The sequence below is a fragment of the Sus scrofa genome, chromosome 6, assembly GCF_054392235.1.
Source record: "Sus scrofa isolate SSC_HxYL_T2T_F1_AM1 chromosome 6, Sscrofa_HxYL_maternal_Yorkshire_Landrace_v2.0, whole genome shotgun sequence".
NCBI classification, from domain to species: domain Eukaryota; kingdom Metazoa; phylum Chordata; class Mammalia; order Artiodactyla; family Suidae; genus Sus; species Sus scrofa.
This window is the reverse complement of record NC_139388.1, coordinates 21,349,343-21,368,498: the sequence shown is the minus strand read 5'-3', so window position 1 is coordinate 21,368,498 and position 19,156 is coordinate 21,349,343. Positions and strand designations below refer to the sequence as shown.

The 19,156-nt window shown below is 43.9% G+C and overlaps 1 protein-coding gene across 2 annotated transcripts in view; it reads left to right on the top strand.

The window, feature by feature from the left end:
* Positions 1 to 13,777, top strand: part of CSNK2A2 (casein kinase 2 alpha 2) — a 42,091-nt gene extending 28,314 nt beyond the window's left edge. Inside the window, exons 6-12 of one of the 2 annotated variants that reach the window (XM_021093948.2) lie at positions 1,857 to 1,940; positions 2,940 to 3,050; positions 3,367 to 3,468; positions 3,954 to 4,054; positions 5,537 to 5,685; positions 7,625 to 7,718; positions 13,332 to 13,777. In XM_021093948.2, the coding sequence (XP_020949607.1) occupies positions 1,857 to 1,940; positions 2,940 to 3,050; positions 3,367 to 3,468; positions 3,954 to 4,054; positions 5,537 to 5,685; positions 7,625 to 7,701 (624 nt within the window). In that variant the 3' untranslated portion in view covers positions 7,702 to 7,718; positions 13,332 to 13,777. Of the gene's footprint in view, positions 1 to 1,856; positions 1,941 to 2,939; positions 3,051 to 3,366; positions 3,469 to 3,953; positions 4,055 to 5,536; positions 5,686 to 7,624; positions 7,719 to 11,999 lie in introns of both variants that reach the window. The other variant, XM_021093949.2, reaches the window with a different exon arrangement.
* Positions 13,778 to 19,156: the final 5,379 nt, after the last annotated feature.

Below are 19,156 nucleotides of genomic sequence, written 5' to 3'. Positions count from 1 at the left end.
CTCTTCAAACCCACTAGAAAGGCTCTAATCAGAAAGATAAACAGTAACAAGTGTTAGTGAGGATGTAGAGAAACTGGAGCCCCCATACATTGCTAATGGGAATGTAAAATGGTTCAGCCACTTTGGGAAATAATTAGGCAAACTCTTGAAAAGTTTATTGTAATTATAGCCCAGCACTTCCACCTTTAGGAGTCTACCCAAGAGAAATAAAAACATATGTCCTCTAAAAGACTTTTTTTTTTTTAACTCCTTTTTTTTTTTTTTTTTGTCTTTTTGCTATTTCTTGGGCCGCTCCTGCGGCATACGGAGGTTCCCAGGATAGGGGTCGAATTGGAGCTGTAGCCACCAGCCTACGCCAGAGCCACAGCAACGCGGGATCCGAGCCTCGTCTGCAACCTACACCACAGCTCATGGCAACCCCGGATCGTTAACCCACTGTGCAAGGGCCCAGACCGAACCCGCAACCTCATGGTTCCTAGTCAGATTTGTTAACCACTGCGCCACGACGGGAACTCCTCAAAGACTTTTTTACATCAGCAGTGTATTCGGTCACTGGAATACTACTACAAGGAAAAAAAGCAACATGGATGAATCTTAGAAACGTTATGCTTAGTGAAAGAAGATAAAGAACTGTATAGGGAGTTCCCGTCATGGCGCAGTGGTTAACGAATCCGACTAGGAACCATGAGGTTGCCGGTTCAGTCCCTGCCCCTGCTCAGTGGGTTAACGATCCGGCGTTGCTGTGAGCTGTGGTGTAGGTTGCAGACTCGGCTCGGATCCTGTGTTGCTGTGGCTCTGGCGTAGGCCAGTGGCTACAGCTCCAATTCGACCCCTAGCCTGGGAACCTCCATATGCCGCTGGAGCGGCCCAAGAAATAGCAAAAAAGACAAAAAAAAAAAAAGAACTGTATATATTATTTCATTTTATGAATGTCCAGAAAAGGCAAATCTGTAGCAACAGGTGGTGGATCAGTGGCATAGGTCACAGCTGTTGCTGGGATTCGATCCCTGGCCCAGAAACTTCCATGTGCCATGGGTGTGGCCAAAAAAAGAAAAAAAAAATCTTAGCTGCGTGTCAGTGGTCTTACAGGAAGCAGTTTTCTCCTTCAGAGTCATAATTCTTTAACTGGATCAGGGATTGTTTTTAAGGAAAATTCTAATATTAGAATACATCTTAGTCTACAAAACCCACGTGGGATTTTGTAAAAGACAGGCCACACTGCCAGTATATTTAGATGTCATTCTTCATGTCTACATGGGTTCTTACATGTCATTTGAAACTGGCATGAGGAATGACTCCACTGAGGTTCCTAGATCTGGTTTTAGGCACACCAAATTAGACCAACAGATTCATGTACGTTTTAAATTCATGCGACTAATAGTTGCTTCCAGCCATAGGTAAGAGACAAATGCCCAAAGAAATATGTAATTTCCCCCTTTTAAGAAATCTTCATGGATTTCCTGCTGTGGCATTCTGCAGCACCAGGATGCAAGTTCAATCCCCGACCTGGTACAGTGGGTGAAGGGATCTGGTGTAGCTGCAGTGTCGGTCTAAACTGTGGCTCAAATCTGATCTCTGGTCCAGGAACTCCATATGCTGCAGGGTGGCTGAAAAAGGGAAATCATCATAGTCCTTGGTGACTCCCCTCCACAGCCCCCATTCTGCTAGCATAGTGTGCTCAGAGAGCAAGGGGTGCCTTCTGAAGCATGTTTTTTGTTGTTGTTACAGACAGTAAGCTGCTCCTTGGGAGACTATTCAAATCAAACTGGTGCGAACAAGTACTAAGAATATGCTTGCATTGGGAGGAAGGTGATAGAGGGTTTGCTTACTTTTCTCTGTGCTTTCTTATCTAATAGGCTCTGGATTACTGCCACAGCAAGGGAATCATGCACAGGGATGTGAAACCTCACAATGTCATGATAGATCACCAACAGAAAAAGGTACCATTACAGCCAGGCAGTGCAAGCCTTTCATTGAAAGACTTTGGCCAGTACCTAGCTGGTTTATAAAGACCCATGTTGTTTTTTTCTTTGGAAGACTTGTGATGTTGTATTTCTTCAGTCTCCAGTGTACTTGGCGTAAGCATAGTACACAAGGAAAGTAGACAGCTGACCCTAAGTGTAGTTACTTGTTTACCTTGATGATGGTTTTCCGGGGGGCCTCAAGAAAGAAATTACGGTTGCTGATTTCTACTTCCTTTCTTAACGATCCTCAGACCAGTCGGCCTGGCCTTATGATTAAAAAGTACACTTGGATGCCACCTCTTTTCAGTATTCAGTCCTGATTGTACCTCACTGGTGAATAAATGAATTAGCTAGTGTTAGATTAATGAAAAGCTAGAGCAGTGCTTCAGTCCTAGAACAGGGCACATGCTCCATTTCTTTCTGTTATGACTAGAGCTTTATAATGAAAGCTGTCAATAATGAGGTGGATGTGTTATCACATGCAACTGGATGGAGGCAGAATAAAAACTTAAGCTTTATTGATCTAAAGAGAATGATAAGGAGTCCCTTTTGTGGCTCAGCAGCTTAAGAACTCAAACCCTTGTCTCTGTGAGGGTGCGGGTTTGATCCCTGGCTGGCTTAGTGGGTTAAGAATCCAGCGTTGCCACAGTATAGGTGACAGATGTGGCTTGGATCTCACATTGCTGCAGCTCTGATTCCACCCCTAGCCTGGGAACTCGAATGTTCCCCAGGTATGGCTGTAAAAAGGGGGAGGGGTAAAAAGAATGATAAGCCAGGATAATTTAAATTTTTAAAAGAAAAAGCAAGTAAGATTCCAGGTGCTCTGCTTTAGAAATAATCTTAAATGTAGTTGCTGAAAGTATCAACAGTGTACTTTATGTGGCCAAATACTTATCTAAAATGATGTGGCCTTGTTGTAAGACACAGGCATCTAAAAAACATTCCTTTCCCACGTTTTATTTGCCATACTTATAGCTGCGACTGATAGACTGGGGTTTGGCAGAATTCTATCATCCAGCTCAGGAGTACAATGTCCGAGTAGCCTCGCGGTACTTCAAGGGACCAGAGCTCCTTGTGGACTATCAGGTAAAATTGTTAGTGAAGCACCTCTGGGTTCCTTTTTTTTTTCTCTAGGGCTTTTCCTGTGGGGTTTTTTTTTTTTTTTTTTTTTCTTCCCTGATTTTTATTTAGTCAATTTGGATACGTTCAAAATCCTGTCTATTCTATCTCAAAATGATAATTACTCGTTTTTCTCAGCTTCTTTTTTCTTTTTTTTTTTTTTTTTTTTTTTTTTTCCTTTGAATTTTAAAACATCTGCAGAGGTCAGCTAAAGACTAGAAACTCAGGTCAGAAAAATGGCATTTGTAACACCCTTGATGACTGGTTGTCTTTATTTCCTCAGATGTATGATTATAGCTTGGATATGTGGAGTTTGGGCTGTATGTTAGCAAGCATGATCTTTCGAAAGGAGCCCTTCTTTCATGGACAGGATAACTATGACCAGGTAAGCAAATACCATCTGACTCCTATCCATTTGGGGACAGATGCCAAGAAAATAGCATCTTGTAGGGATGCTATGCATATAAGCTTTTTTCAGAGTAAAGAATTTCACAGAATCTTGTCTGTAGTTACCGGGTCCCTATAGATAAAGACAGATAATGCTGTTATGCCCAACTTCCAAAGTGAGTCTGTGAAGAAGTCAAGTACCTCCTTGTCTAATAAAATAAGGTTCTAATCATTAGATGTTATACCAACATAACTGTTATTGCCTTAAGTTGTTGTTACTGTTTTAAAGGCATTTTGGAAATTTGCATTCATGTGAACTTCGTATCCATGGGTCTGCTGCCTGTCCACCCCAGGCTCAGATCTGTATCTGGTCCCTGGAGATTTACTGATGTGGAAGTCTTCTGATTCCTTGGTCCAGCATGTCCACGGGCTTGGCAGTGAGTTCTGTGCTCAGTGATTTGGTCAGTTTGTTTTGTGTTTCAGCTTGTTCGCATTGCCAAGGTTCTGGGTACAGATGAGCTGTATGGGTATCTGAAGAAGTATCACATAGACCTAGATCCACACTTCAACGATATCCTGGGACAGTAAGTAAGAGAGAGAAAGAAAGAGGGTTTTAACTTAGCCCATTTCAGAAGTGAAAAGGTTAGCTTTCTAAAAGCTCTTTTCCCCTTTCTAATCGTGTCAGGATGGAAATACTTTTTCCCCCCATTTGTATTATTTTTTAACTTACCTTGAAATATTGGGCATTGTTTACACATGTGTCTTCTAATCAGTATAATTCTCTGAGAGATAACCTGTTTATCAATAGAAAATGGAAGACAAAATCTAGTACAGCATATGCTTATTTTAATGGAAAAATTTTTTGTATTTTTTTATTACAGTACAATTGATTTATACTGTTCCAATTTCTTCTGTACAGTAAAGTGACCCAGTCATATATATGTGTGTTTGTGTGTATATATGTATATATATATATATATACTTATATCATCTCTTATGTTCTGTTCCAAGAGATTGGACACAGTTCCCTATGCTATACAGTAGTAATGGAAGATTATGGAAAGCTGTAATTCTTTGATTTTTGGGGAGTTCCCATTGTGACTCAGTGGTAACAAACCTGGCTGGTGTCCATGAGGATGTGGGTTTGATCCCTGACCTCGCTTGGTGGGTTAGGGATCTGGCATTGCCATGAGCTGCAGTGTAGGTTGCAGACTGAGCTTGGATCCCGCATTGCTGTGACTGTGGTGTAGGCCAGCAGCTGTAGCTCTCATTCAACCCTTAGCCCGGGAACGTCCATATGGATGTGGCCCTAAAAAAAAGAGAGTTGGTTGCTTATTGTTCTGTGTAATGGATTTTCTAGAAGGGAGCAAATTTTAAAGCATGTTTTCAGATACAGTACAATAGTGTTGAAAAGTAAATGTAGTATTGACAGTTTTTAGACAGTAATTTATAGAACCTCCGTGTTTCTAAAGCTAATGCTGTAAATGTACCTGCTAAACAATAAAGATTACTCAGCTACCTCTTTGCCTAACCCAGAATTGACAAAGCCTGGGATATAAAAATTTATCTAAAAAGGTTCCACAACTTCTAAATCAGATGTAGAAGTTTTAATTAATTCTGTGTTAGCAGTCACAGAGCACTTTTTTTTTTTTTGAGAATGTTGTGATCATAACTGTGAGGGGAGGTGGGACAGGCACCAGTAAGAAAGAGGTTTAATGAGCTTGTCTTTTTTTTTGTCTTTTTAGGGCTGCTCCTGCAGCATATGGAGGAGCTGTAGCTGCCAGTCTACACCACAGCCAAAGCAATGCCAGATCCGAGCCACGTCTGCGACCTACACCACACTCATGGCAACGCCAGATCCCCACCCCACTGGGCGAGGCCAGGGATCAAACCCGAAACCTCGTGGTTCCTAGTCAGACTTGTTTCCACTTCGCCATGACGGGAACTCAGATTTAATGAGCTTGTAATCAGCACAGTGTTCTAAGACTTTGCTGGCTTGAGCCCTAATACGTAAGGATTCTTGTTGAATTAGTCTCAGAATACCAGTGCTTTCCTTTTCTTCTCAGACATTCACGGAAACGCTGGGAAAACTTTATCCATAGTGAGAACAGACACCTCGTCAGCCCTGAGGCCCTAGATCTTCTGGACAAACTTCTGCGATATGACCATCAACAGAGACTGACCGCCAAAGAGGCCATGGAGCACCCGTACTTCTGTGAGTCTCCAGGGGCCTGATTTGTCAGAGAAATTCTTCTACCCTTTATCTTAGAGGCTGGTTGAGAGAATTCTGCGTATCTGGATGAATCATCCTTGGTATTTGGCCTCATTAGTTCTAGACTATTGAAACAACCCTGCAAAGGTATTTGCTTATTCACCACTGGGGCTCCCTTGAGTCTGGTCTGTTGGACTGTAGCCTGTGACTCTGAGTTGATAGATCACAAGTATCTAAAATTTTGTTTTCAAATATGTACATTTGTGTGGAAACCTATTCAGAGATTTCCCCCCACCCCCGCCAATAAAACATGATTTGGAGTTCCCACTGTGGTCTGGTGGGTTAAGAACCAGACTGCAGCAGCTCAGGTTGCTGCAGAGGTACATGTTTGATCCCAGCCTGACACAGTGGGTTAAAGGATCCAGCGTTGCTGCAGCTGTGGATTGGATTCAGTCCGTAGCCTGGGAATTTCCATATGCCACAGGTGCCGCCATTTAAAAAAACAACCAAAAAACAAATGATTTGTTGAAAGTAATAAGGTGATCATAGTGTATTTTTTAAGGAGGAAATAAGTAAGTACAAAGAGTTTGAGGAAAGGAAGGACCTTACTAAAATCCCGAGTTACCCACCTCTTAGGTCTCACCTTGAAGTATGTGTGTATATTCACTTTATGTGGATGCTTATTGGTATTCATGTCTATGGTCTCCCCGCCCCCGGTAAAGTATGTCCCGGACTTTGATTATAGACAGTGCAAAATGCAAGGTCATTTAGTCCAGTGACAGAGAGACTGTGTAAGGGTGGTCGAGTGACATGTCTCAGTTTTCTCTCTGTTGCTTGACCAATACACTATCTTCCTTTCTCCCTTTTCTCCTCTCTGGAGGTTAACTAAATCTTGCCCAAAGAATACATGACTCTGTGATGTTGAGCCTGCTGGTCCGTAAGCATTAGAGGACAGCAAATGTTGGAGTTCCTGTCATGGCTCAGCGATAACGAACCCAACTACTATCCATGAGGATGCGGGTACGATCCCTGGCCTCGCTCAGTGGGTTAAGGATCTGGCATTGCCATGAGCTGTGGCATAGGCCAGCAGCTACACCTCTGATTTGACCCCTAGCCTAGGAACTTCCATATGCCACAAATGTGGCCCTAAAAAAGACCAAAAAGAAAAAAGACTACAGTAAATGTAAATAGTCCTACCAGTCATTCTTCCAGGCCTCAGACAAGTGCAAATGGATGTCCTCTGTCCAGGATCTGTCATGAAAAGCTATTTTTACCCTCTGAGTTGGATTGAATTAAGGACACTGGTGTTTATATTATGTAAATCATGACCTGTCTCCTTTTTCGAACACATTTTATATTTCTGTAAAAGAATTTTTATACTATTGCTTAAAATGGATAGATCTTCTCATGTCTCCTACCCTTTCCTCCAAAGTGTTCATAATTGCACATGCTTTGAAGTTGGGGGTTGGATATGATGTTAGTATTCAAGGAGAATAATAAATAAAATTTGTAGGAGTTCCCACTGTGGCACAGCAGGAGCGGGGTGCCTCTGGAGCACTGGGACACAGGTTTGCTCCCTAGCCCAACACAGTGGTTTAAGGATCCGGCATTGCCACAGCCGTGGCATAGGTTGTAACTGCAGCCCGAATCTGATCCCTGGCCCGGAAGCTCCATGTACATGGGGCAGCCAAAAGAGTAGACAAAAAAGAAAATGAGTAGACATTTTGAATGTGTTTCTGTACTCCTTTTCTCTGAGTCTCAGCATTTGAACTTGCACTCTGTGGAAGCATACGAGCTGACTGTATTTCCCCTGATCATTTCTCAGTGTCTGTGATTGGCGCCCTGTCTGTCTCTCCCTGTAGAGGAGGGTGGGTCTGTCCTGATGTTCTCCCCCGCACTGAGCTGCCAGGCTTCTGCTGACTGAGCCCCTGTTTTCTTTCAGACCCCGTGGTGAAGGAGCAGTCCCAGCCTTGTGCAGATAATGCTGTACTTTCCAGTGGTCTCACGGCGGCCCGATGAAGACTGGAAAGCGACGGGTAATGCAGCATTGATGCTTGCCAATAAAACCAACCAACCAAACACAAACCTTGAAGGAAAACTACAGTGTGATAAAAAGAAATTCTAGCCATTCCTTCTAAACGCAAAGAAGAGTAAAGACCTAAAAGTCTGTCAAAAAGAAAGAAACTCCCCAGTACTAGTCTGCAGGGAGCTGCCGTGCGGCAGCCTGTCGATGCACATAGTTGAGGATCTGAGGAGACGCTCCCTTTGGAATGCATGGGAGATGAGAGACTCGGAGTTGTTGTTCATTTACTTTACTTAACAGAAGACCACTGTTGAATTAACCCGTTCAGTCAACAAGCTCTGAATATCTGACTTCCTATCTATTCCACTGTGGTCTGGGTTTCCTTTGGTGAGATTCAGGCTCAAGTTCTAGCAAAATGTCAGCAGTCTGTACTGACACACCAGCCTCATTTACAAAAAGGAGAAACTAAAACAGTGACAGTATTTTTTTTTAAGCTCTTTTACAAATTCATGTTTTATGTATTTTTTTATGACATGAGCTCTCTAAGAAATGTACCTCATCCCTGCAGTTTTCTTCTAAGTGTTTTCATTTGTGAGCAAACTGCAGTCACTCTCACAGGAGTCCCCTTGGATGTCAGGAGGCAGCACTTTAAGCCTTGTGACGCCAGACATGTCCATCTGTCTCATCAGAGTTGGAGACTAAGTGCATAACTCAGAGCTCAGTGTAACTTTCGTTGATTTGCCTAACCATAAAATCTTGTTGCTCTTTTTTTCATATAGCTTTTTTTTTTTTCTTTCTTCAGCCTCTTAAGGAAAACTTCATTTCCCAGCACAACCCTGTGTGTGCATCTATTTAAATGCATGTCTTTGAAACAAAGACTGTGTTCACAGCCATAACTAAAGCTGGAAAGTCAGGCTTCAGGGAGGGAGAAAAAGACATCGTATTAGAATTTATTCAGGAAAGACTATTGGGTGAAAAAAAAAATACTCCTCTCCTACCCTCCCATCCTGTACCCCTCTCTATCCCCATGAAAAACAATTTCCCACTGTAATCAGGATTATCTGTGTATTTAAGCTCTGATAGGTAACATGCGAATGTGTTGGCACAGATAAGTCTTTCTCATGTGCAGGGACTAGAGTTGTGTGGGCAGGGCCACCCACTACCCCAAGGCTAACATCCAAGGGGCTTAGAGAGGGATTGGAGCTCCTGGGGTGACTATCAGAGCTTGGGGCCCATTGTGCTAGCCTTGACATTAGCAAAAGAAGCTGGGTTTTGTCTAAGATAAAAAGTAGGGCTGATTTCCCTCTGGGGACTTGTCATCCACACGGTTTGCACGCAGTCCCCTGACCCCAGCTGCAGAGCCCCCCCCCCAGCTGTGGGGACCTCAACACACCTAGGCTGCAGCTCAAGGTGTCTGCCACCACATCACACTTTAGAATTTCTTTATTAAATATTTAATAATGCCGTACATTTTTATAAGGTTAGATTGTTTGTTTGAAAACATCTGTTTAACATTCCATGTTCCAATAAAATCATATTGGTATTGGTAGCAGGTCCTATCTCTAAATGTAGGTTTTATATTTGTCATTTGGTTGATGGGAACTTAAAATACAAATAAAACTCTTACTATAGGGTTGAGCTTGTAGAGTAAAATAAGATCCCAAAGCCAGGAAATGCATTCAGTTAGGTTCTCATACCAGTGCTACCTGCCTGCATCGTACATTCTGTATGTTAATATGTACATTTGTTCTACCTGAAAATCAAAAGACACAACAGGAGCTCTTGGCCAAACCTGTATTGATAAAGCAGGCAGCAAAACTCAGTGTTTTGGATTATCAGAAGCCTTCTTAATGTGCCCTTCCAGGCAACACTGAACTGTTGGTTATTATTTATCAGGGAGATGTGCCACTGTGTGTCTTTCCTGCCCCACCCATCTCCTCCTCCGTCACCCGTTCCCTCCTCTCACCTTCTTTTTTAAAGTCACCTATCTGGACCAGGCAGGAGGAGCCTAATGGATGGTCCTGGTGAAGCAGTAATCCTGTTTCTTTCTCTTGGGTCCCCCAGAGGCAATAAAAGCATCTGGAGGAGAAGAGTCAGGTGACTAACCTCTGCCTCTCTCCTCCAGTTATATGATCTAGTGGATGCAAACACAGCTAACCTCCCTGTCCTTGGGTTCTCTGGCTGAAGCTTGGCAAAGGAGTAATTCTTCCTTTTTATGCATACAGTTTACCTTTCCGCCACCTGTATACTTTTTACCTCTCTTCATGCCTTAGACATACGGCATAACTAAGTTTAAAATGCCCACTCCTTTCTGAGTCTGGTCTTGACATCCAGCTTCTGGCTGACTGACTATGGATGGTTCTTTCCCAGACTGAGCTGAGTCGTCTAGACCGTTCCTCTTTTACCATCTCCAGAACCATTCTGTGTCCACATGGACCTCGCTCTCCTGAGGTTTTAGAGTATTTACCTGGGTTAGGAGGCGGTCTTGGAGGGTTCCAATAGAAGGATAAGCGCGTGCATGCATGTGCGTGCGTGAGTCTGGTCTTAAGTGTACGTAGACAAAGCTATGGTAGATTTACCCGCTCAGTATCCTTTTTGGTTAGCGTGTTTCTAAAATTCATCTCAGTGATTTTCGTTAGACATTTCGTTTGCTTCATTACCTTGTAACAGGTTAAAAGTGCCTATGATAAGGACTTATTTCCTAAAGAAAAGCAAAAAAAGGTGGGGAACAGGGTAGTGTTACACTGTCATCTCAGGTACTGCCTGTGTTCAGGAACATAGACCTGGTGTGGTGAGAACAAAAGGTTCCTGTGCCAAATACAGATCCACGTATCATTGGTCATTGGCCACAAATGAGCATAACAGTAAGGGTTTGCCCCAGCTGAGCAGTCCCACGGCGAGAGCAGAACTGATGAAGTGCTAATGTTTTCATCAGGTTTGCCTGCAGTTCACTCTCCCGGGGATCTGTCTGCTGGCCTGCCCCATCCCGTCCCATCCCTGCAGTAGGTGACCAGGTGGGAGAGGCCAGTGAGTGTATCACGCAGCCCAAGCATCCCCAGGTCTGACCCGTTAGAGGAGCACGGTGCCAGTTCTGTGAGGCACGTGAACCTCCGTCTGCTGGGTCTCCTAACAGATGTTGTCCAGCACGTCAGTACTTATGAGGCTCAAGGCATGTGTATTCCCTTGCAGAGCAGGAAGGTACCCTCAAACTGATGAGAGGAGGCCGAAGAGCTTGTAATCCCTGGGAGCCGGGAGAGAAGATGGGAGAGGGGGCTGTTAAAATAAAGAGAACCAGTAAAAACAGTTGAAAGGTCCATCTTGAGGAGGGAACATGACTTCTTGAGGGGAGAAAGCAAGGAGCGGGGAGGCACAAAGTTCAAGTTCTGGAACATGTCCTGAGGTGGGCACTGCCCCTGGGATTGGTTCCGGAGGGACTGCATGGTGGTGCTCTCAAGGCAGATGCTGAGTCCCAGAGAGAGCCCGCAGCCGTGGGTCTCACTCAGTCTGCGCCTACTCAGGGAAATGACTTCGCTTCTCCCGGGTGCTGCTTTGATGAGGATGGAAGCAAAATTATTTTGGGACACAAACAATTGGAAAAGTTTTTGTATATGCATTGAAATGTATCTGAGAGAGCCCTGGTGACAGTTTTCTTTAATGCCAGTTCAGATTAGTGATTCATTTAGGAACCTGTGTTATTGCACAAGCACTCACAGGAAAAAAAGCAAACTTCCCTCCTACAAATTAATAGGAGTGGATGGTAAGTGATCAGTCAAGGCCATTGAGGTATAAACCCCAAAGCAAAAGCAGGGTCCACATGAGCACACAAGAAGCCAAAGTTTGTCCGTGAGCTTAATATAGCTGAGTAATATCTTGCCTTTAAAAACTAACCCCAGGGTGGGGATGAGGGGATGGTAGATGGCGAGGAAACATCTGGCTGAGAAAACCAGTAATAACGTATGCTTTGGAGCTGTATGGATGTGTCAGTGAAAATGACCCCAACCAGGTATTGTAGAGGCTGGGGAAGGTGATGTGATGGAATTATACAGGTGATGCATACTTTTGTGTGGAGACTCAACAATGTGCTACAAATGTGATACTTAATCCTGAACTGCATGTAATGGGGATTGTTTAAAAAAAAAATTTCAATGAATCAATAAATTAACAGTTTTTCACTTGCTGGCTTTTCTTGCTGTAAATCGTAACTAAGAGTTTGGGTCAGAAATCTTGACAACCAGTGGAAAGCTTGGATAAATCTTCAAGAACCATGGAGCCGACTGTTTCCTTCTGTTTGCAGAAAAGCAACACTGCCTGGGTCGTGATCCTTTACTTATGACTGCTTCAGACACAGTTGGCCACCTCTTTGTATCACTGGATGACCTATGTATGATTTATGTGCTGCTGCCCTTAGAGGAAAGAAAGATGCCATGTTTAATCCTGTTTTCATAAATAAAAATGTTGATAATCACCAGCCTTCCCAAGTGGGAGATGAGCCACTGCCAAGAGGACCGTAAACTTGTATTTCCTGTCTCTTGGGGGAGAGGAGGGGTAAACCTTGAACTTCAAAGATGTGTGGGTGGGTTGTTGCAGTTAATCACTTTGGTGTGAAGACTTCCCTTAAGCAGAAATGGTGGGGCTGGGGCGGGGTGGCAGGGATTGTTCTGTGTCTGGGTACTTGCTTGTGAATTGTACCACTCAGAACTTGCTGCTTGGGATTGACCATTTCATTGCATGACTTTAACCTTTATGGCAGAGCGTCCTGCACTTAAGAAAACCCACCTGCAGGCCCATTCCTGGGAACTTAAGCGGGCACATGCTGTTGTTTAGCAGATGGTGGTGTCTTTCATTAGTACACTTGCTTCTCACTTGGCAGTCATGTGCTGAAGAGTCATTTCTTTCTTAACTGTGCACCATGCAGCCTTCCTTCAGGACTAAGCAATAGAACCCTTTACCTAGAAAAAGTCTGGGTCATGAAATGTTTCTGTGTGACAGCTTTGCAGGCACATAGTCCCTTCTGACGATGCTTTAATGCTGTTCTGAGATGGCTGCTTCTAGAACTCTGCTGGCATCTTACGACTCACTGGACTGTGCTGGACATGGAAGGAGAAATGAGGTTTTCAGGCCATGCCAGACAGCCTCTTCCAGGGGAGAGTTTAAAGTATTTGTGCTCCCTTGGCGAACTTTATTAGTGAACTGGGCCCTTTCCTTGTGTAAATAAGGTCATCTGATTCTTGGTCCCAAGATGTCCTCAATAAATTGGGGCAGGTCAAATAGGGATCTGGAGTTGGACTGCTGACCTTGTAGCTTGGTTTGCACAGAATGGTCAAGAGTCTCTGGTGCTTCTAGAGCATCCTGGACCCTAGAGAAGAGGAGGGACTTGGTCAAAGAAAGGCCGGGACAAAGACTGCCTCTGTAAGTGGCGGTCAGAAGAGGAAGGAAAAGGGTACTGTTTGCAACTGGAGATCCTAAAGTCAGTCCTTACCTGGTTCTCCACGAAGTGCCCTAGGAAAGATGAGCTTGCATCCCAGCACTCCCCAGCAGAAGGGCACGCACGCCAGTGGAGGCCTGTCCTCACTGCAGGTCAGATTGATTAATGCCGTCTTTCCCCTCCTCCCGTCTCTCTCCCCAGGTCTGTTGCGGTTCCTCCCACTTTTCCATAAGCAGAACGAGAACCAAATCAAACGTCTTAACGTGTGTAGAGCGATCACGTTCCGTGAGCAGACACAAAACGGTGGCAGGTTTGGCGAGCGCGAACTAGACCCACCGAAGGGCAGCCCACCACCGTATATCAAACCTCACTTCCGAATGTAAAAGGTTCACACGCCTTTGGCTTCCTGTTGACTTCCTCCTGACCCAGAAAGCATGGGAAATGTGAAGGGTATGCAAAAATGGTTGTTGGTTACTGTTGCTCCCCGGTGGCCCGGCTCGTCCGTGGCGGCCTGTTTCTCCAACAGATCACGTTAACTTGCCGACCACAGACTCCGCAGTGGGGCTCGGGGCGAATACGGCATGAGGGGCGGTTACATATTATAATTTTCAAAGTATATATTATTGAATAAAAAGTTTTAAAAGAAATGTATGGAGAGTTTTCAGTGTGGAAGGGGCCATTCAGTGAGACCCGTAGCCACAGGACTGAGCGAGATAGAACTTTTGTGCCAGGTTCTAGCAGAGGAAGGAGGGCCAGTCCCAGAAGTGAGGAGGGCGGTTTCAAGGATGCTTCTGGCGGGACGCGTAGAAGAGGGACACGTAGAAGAGGTACGTGAAACCAACCGTCCTGGCAGGGGGCGCCGCAGGTGATTCAAATAGACTTGAAGCCAGGGAAGCCAGAGCTTGCCTAGAACACATGCATCTTCCTGGACCCTCCTTCCAAAGCAGGTGAGTCACCCAGCCGTTTAGGTGTCACCTCCGGTGAACTCAGGGAGCTGCCTTAGTCCCTTCTCTGCTTTCCCTTTGTTCGTGGCACTGTATTCCATCCCTCCTCCCAATCCTGCCCCCTCCATACACGCACACCCCCTTCCAAAAGCATCTCACTTTGAAGGCTGGTTGAGTCTGCTGCCCCGAGACCGGGAAGGGGGCGGGTCTTGTTGTAGAGCATCCTGAGGGTCCCGTAAACTGGGAAGCATCCCATTCAAGGGTGAAAGAGGGAGGGATAGAAGCACCAGGTATATCTGTTAAGTTAGGAAATGGACCTGTTTTACAAATGAGCTTCCCTGGCTCCCTCAGTCCTCCCCTCCCAGCCCAGCTGTGCGACAGGGAGATGCAAGCATCGGCCTTGGCCTATGTCCTCCCACCGCCTTAGAGCACAGAAGCAGTGGGCAAACCCTGATGCTCAGATGGCTGGATGGGCACCAGCTAGTTCTCCACAAAAGCCTCGTGGTCTGCACAACCTCCCTCTTCTTCTGTCTTCTCTGCTGCTTGTCCTGAACAGGTGACTATGTGGATGCTCAGTTTTTGAAGCAGAGGCCCCTCAGGGCCGCCACAGCATCAGCGTTCCCTGGACCAGCTCCTGTCATATCCAAGCAGCTCCTCAGAGGTGGGAGCTCAACACTGTTCCTGCCCCGGACGTCAGCAAGCGAGGGCCCACAGGCCTACCACCAGCTGACTTTGTAAGGCCAACAGGACACCAGATGGACTTGGTACTTTCCAACTCCAGCACTGGCCTCATGTTCTCAGGTGGTCACAGTCTCACGAGGCCCCCCTTTGTTTTTCATCCATGCCTGTGGCATGCAGGAGTCCCCAGGCAAGGGATCTAACCTGTGCCACAGCAGTGACAACACCAAATCCTTACCCTCTATGCCACCAGGGAACTCCATCATGAGGCCCTTTTTTGACTCAATGCTCTGTGAACTTCTGTTGGTCTCTCACATCTCTGAGACAGCATCTCAAAACTTTGTTTTGATGAGCACATCCCGGAAACTACTACAAAGGTCCTCGCATGTGCGTATCAATCTACATGGCATGGTATCACCTTGTTGACCTGCTGGTGTTGGCGGTCCTTCCAGAGCCTGGGCCTGGGAATTCTTCAGATGCTATGCAGAACTTAAAGGCTAGCTTTATCCAATTTCCTGTCTCAGCCAGTAGGAAAGTCTTATTTTTCAGAAACCTCTCAAACAAGATAATCTTGATTTTTGTGGATCACTACAGTTGGGTGAAGTGTTCTGCTATAGAAAGAAGGGAAAGAGGTTATTCTGACTTCGAGAGAAGGGAACAAGGAACCTACTCACCTAAGAACAGTCTGAAGCTTATCCACAAGGTGCTTGGACATTCAGAACATCAGTTTACATCTTTGAGTAGTCCTGCTTGTGCTTGGGGTGTTTAAAGTAATATTTATTGACCTTTCCTGATTACCAAAGTAGTATATGCTCATGATAAAAAAATTCAAATGTTACATAAAAGTAAATAATGAACGTCTCTGCCAACCACATACCCACACATACAAAAACGCTTTCCTCCCTTGGAAGTAAACACAAATTTGGCATGCATCTTTCAGGTTTTTTTCCCTGTGCATTTACTAACATTTTTTAATTACAAATTTTTAATATAAAATATACATTTTAATAAAAGTATCTTTATTTTACAGAACTATAATCAAATTATATATTATTTTTCTGCAACTTGTGCTTTCACTTGGGAAAATTTTAGTGTTAACATGTACAGATAAACTTCACCCTTTTCATGGCTGTGTAGTGTTCCATTGTGTGGTGTACCACAGTTGAAGCAATCCTTTATGGATAGACTCTTACCAGTACTATTACCAGTATTGCTGCAATGAACAAATTTGTGTGTACATTTTTATATAGTCTGTATATTTGTAAATCTTAAAAAAATAATTTTTGTGCCATATAGCTTTCTATCTCTCTCTCTCTTTTTTTTTTTTTTTGTTGGCAAGAGTATTGTTATAATTCAGAGAAAGGAGTCTTCCATTCACCTCCCTCATTGGTGTAGGTTGGCGTGGTGATGCCTTTAGCCATGAAAGTCTTGTAGTGCTCTGAATTCTGAGGACATTAAAAAAAAATTTTTTTTTGGCTGCTCCTGTAGCATATGAAGCTCCTGGGCCAGGGGTGGAATCTGTGCCACAGCTGTGACCTATGCCACAGCTGCAGGAACACTCGATCCTTAACTCACTGGTTGGTCCAGAGCAATGTCTCATGATTTAAATTTGCATTTTCTGGAGTTCCCACTGTGGCTCAACAGTATCTGCAGAGTCTCTGCAGCACCAGGATGCAGATTCGATCTCCGACACAGTGGGCTAAAGGATCTGGCATTGCTGCAGCTTCGGCATAGGTAGCAACTGTGGCTGTTACCTGATCCCTGGCTGGGGAAGTCTATATGCCATGAGGCGACCAAAAAAGAAAAAGAAAAAAATTTGCATTTTTCTAATGACCAAGTATGGTGAGCATCTTTTCATATGCTTATTGGTCACTTGAATATTTTATTTTTCAAAATTGGGTTTAGTATAGTTTGTTTTTGTTTTTTCCACATGCGGAAGTTCCTGGGCCAGGAATGGAGCCATGACTGTAAACAGAGCCACAGCAGTGACAATGCTGGATCCTTAACCCAATGAGCCACCAGGGAAATCCATACTTTTTCTTATTAATTTGTGGGAATTCTTTATATATTCTGGATAAAAGGGTTTTTTTGGTGTGATATATGTATTGCAAACACTTTCTTCCAGATTGTGGTATGCTTTTTCACTTTCCTAATGGTTGCCTCCCCCTCCACCCCGCCACTTTTTGGCCATTCCCGAGGCATGCAGGATTTCCCAGGCCAGGGGTCAGACCCACGCCACAGCTGCGGCAACACTGGATCCTTAACCCGATGCATCACAAGGGAACTTCTCTAGAGTTGCCTTTGAATTAATAGACTTTTAAAATTATAATGATGTCCAATTTATCTCTATTTTCTTTTATGTTAGTACACTTTGTGTCCTATTTAAGAAATTCTTGACTCCCTCAAGATCTTAAAGATATTTCTAAGTTTGGGGTTTTTTTTTTTTAAAGTAAGACCTTATTTTTTGGGAGCAATTTTAGATTCAGAGAAAAATTGAGGGGAAAGTACGCATTTCCTATAATCCTCTACCCCCACACATGCAAGGCCTCACCCATTATCCACATCCCCGACTAGAGAGGTACATGTCTTATAATGACCTACATTGATGCATAATAATTACATAAAGTCCATTGTTTATATTAGGGTTCGCTCTTTGTGCTGTATATTCTATCAGTTAGGACAAATGTCCTAAAATCCTCTGTGCTCTACCTATTCATTTTTTCTTACCTCCTCACCCTTGGCAAGCACTAATCTTTTTACTGACCCCATGCCTTTTCCAGAATTCATATAGTAGAAATCATAGAGTATGCAGTGTTATTGACTTCTTTCACTTAGTAATTTGCGTTTTAAGTTGTCCTCATCATTTCATGGCTTAGTAGCTCATTTATTTTTACTAAATAACATTCCAATGTCTGGGTGTACCAGTTTATTTATCTGTGCATCTTTTGAGGGACATCTTTGTTGCGTACACGTTTTGGCAATTGCAAATAAGCCTGTAATAAACATCTGTGTACAAGTTTTGTGTGGGCATAAGTTCTCAACTCCTTTGAGTAAATACAAAGGAGTGGGATTACTGAAACCTATGGTAAATGATCCAAAAATAACAGCTTCACACAAAAAAAGTTTTGACTTTCTACTGCAGTCAGATTATATTTTCCCCTCTATATCTGGAAATTCTGGTTGGATTGTTCATGTCATTGCCACAAGGATTAAACGATTTAATAAAGGCTAAAGCACTTAGTATAGTGCCTGACATGTAATAAATGCTCAATTGATCTTAGCTCTTATTAGTTGTTACAGTGATGAAGTTAGCTGCAAACTACTTTTCTGTCAGCCACATAAAACCAGCACAGGCCTGAGCAAGAGTATGATATCCAAACAAATGCTCAATGAGTGATTGGTTTCCAACACCCGGGATTTCTTCCACACTTGAAATAGCATAGCTTATTTTATGCTTTTTAAAAAAACATTCTGGAGTTCCCATTGTGGCTCAGTGGGTTGAGAACCCAATGTAGTCTCCAAAAGGATGCGGGTTGGATCCCTGGCCTTGCTCAGTGTGTTAAGGACCTGGCATTACAAGTTGCAGATGTGGCTGAGATCCAGTGTTGCTGTGGCCTGCAGCTGCAGCTCCGATTTGACCCACTTCCTTATGCCACAGGTGAGGCATAAAAATAAATATTTTTAAAAATTAAACAATGTTGGAGTTCCCATCGTGGTGCAGCAGAAATGAATCTGACTAGGAAACATGAGGTTGGGGGTTTGATCCCTGGCCTTGCTCAGCGGGTCAAGGATCCAGCATTGCTGTGAGCTATGGTGTAGGTCTCAGACAGGCTCGGATCCTGCGTTGCTGTGGCTGTGGTGTAGGCTGGCAGCTGTAGCTCTGATTAGACCTCTAGCCTGGGGACCTCCATATGCTGCAGGTGCGGCCCTAAAAAGACCAAAAGGAAAAAAAAAATGTTCTAAGAACTAATTGATTAAAACCCTGCTGCTAATTCAACCTATTCAAATGTATTTTAATTGCATTAATTTCTGCTTTTATCTTAATGTTCAGACCTTGTTTTCTAATCATGCATTTAAGGTGATAAATTTTCCTTGAAGTATTGCTTTGACCACATACCACAAGTTAAGATATCTGGTGTATTCATAGTGATCCTGTTAATAATTAAAGCAATGATGCCTTTAAGACATTTAATGTAGTTAGTGCGCATGTACTGGTTAGCTGCTTTAACCTTATCAAATAATGCCAAAGAGCATTATTTGTTATTTGCAGGAAACCAGGCAAGCACTTCCTTACATCCAAGCCACCCGTGCCTTTCCCCACTTTTCTTTCGCGCTAGTAACTCCTACTGTCCCCTAAGGGGGCGGGGCCTGGACTTCACGCCCTCTGAATCCACCCCCTCCAGG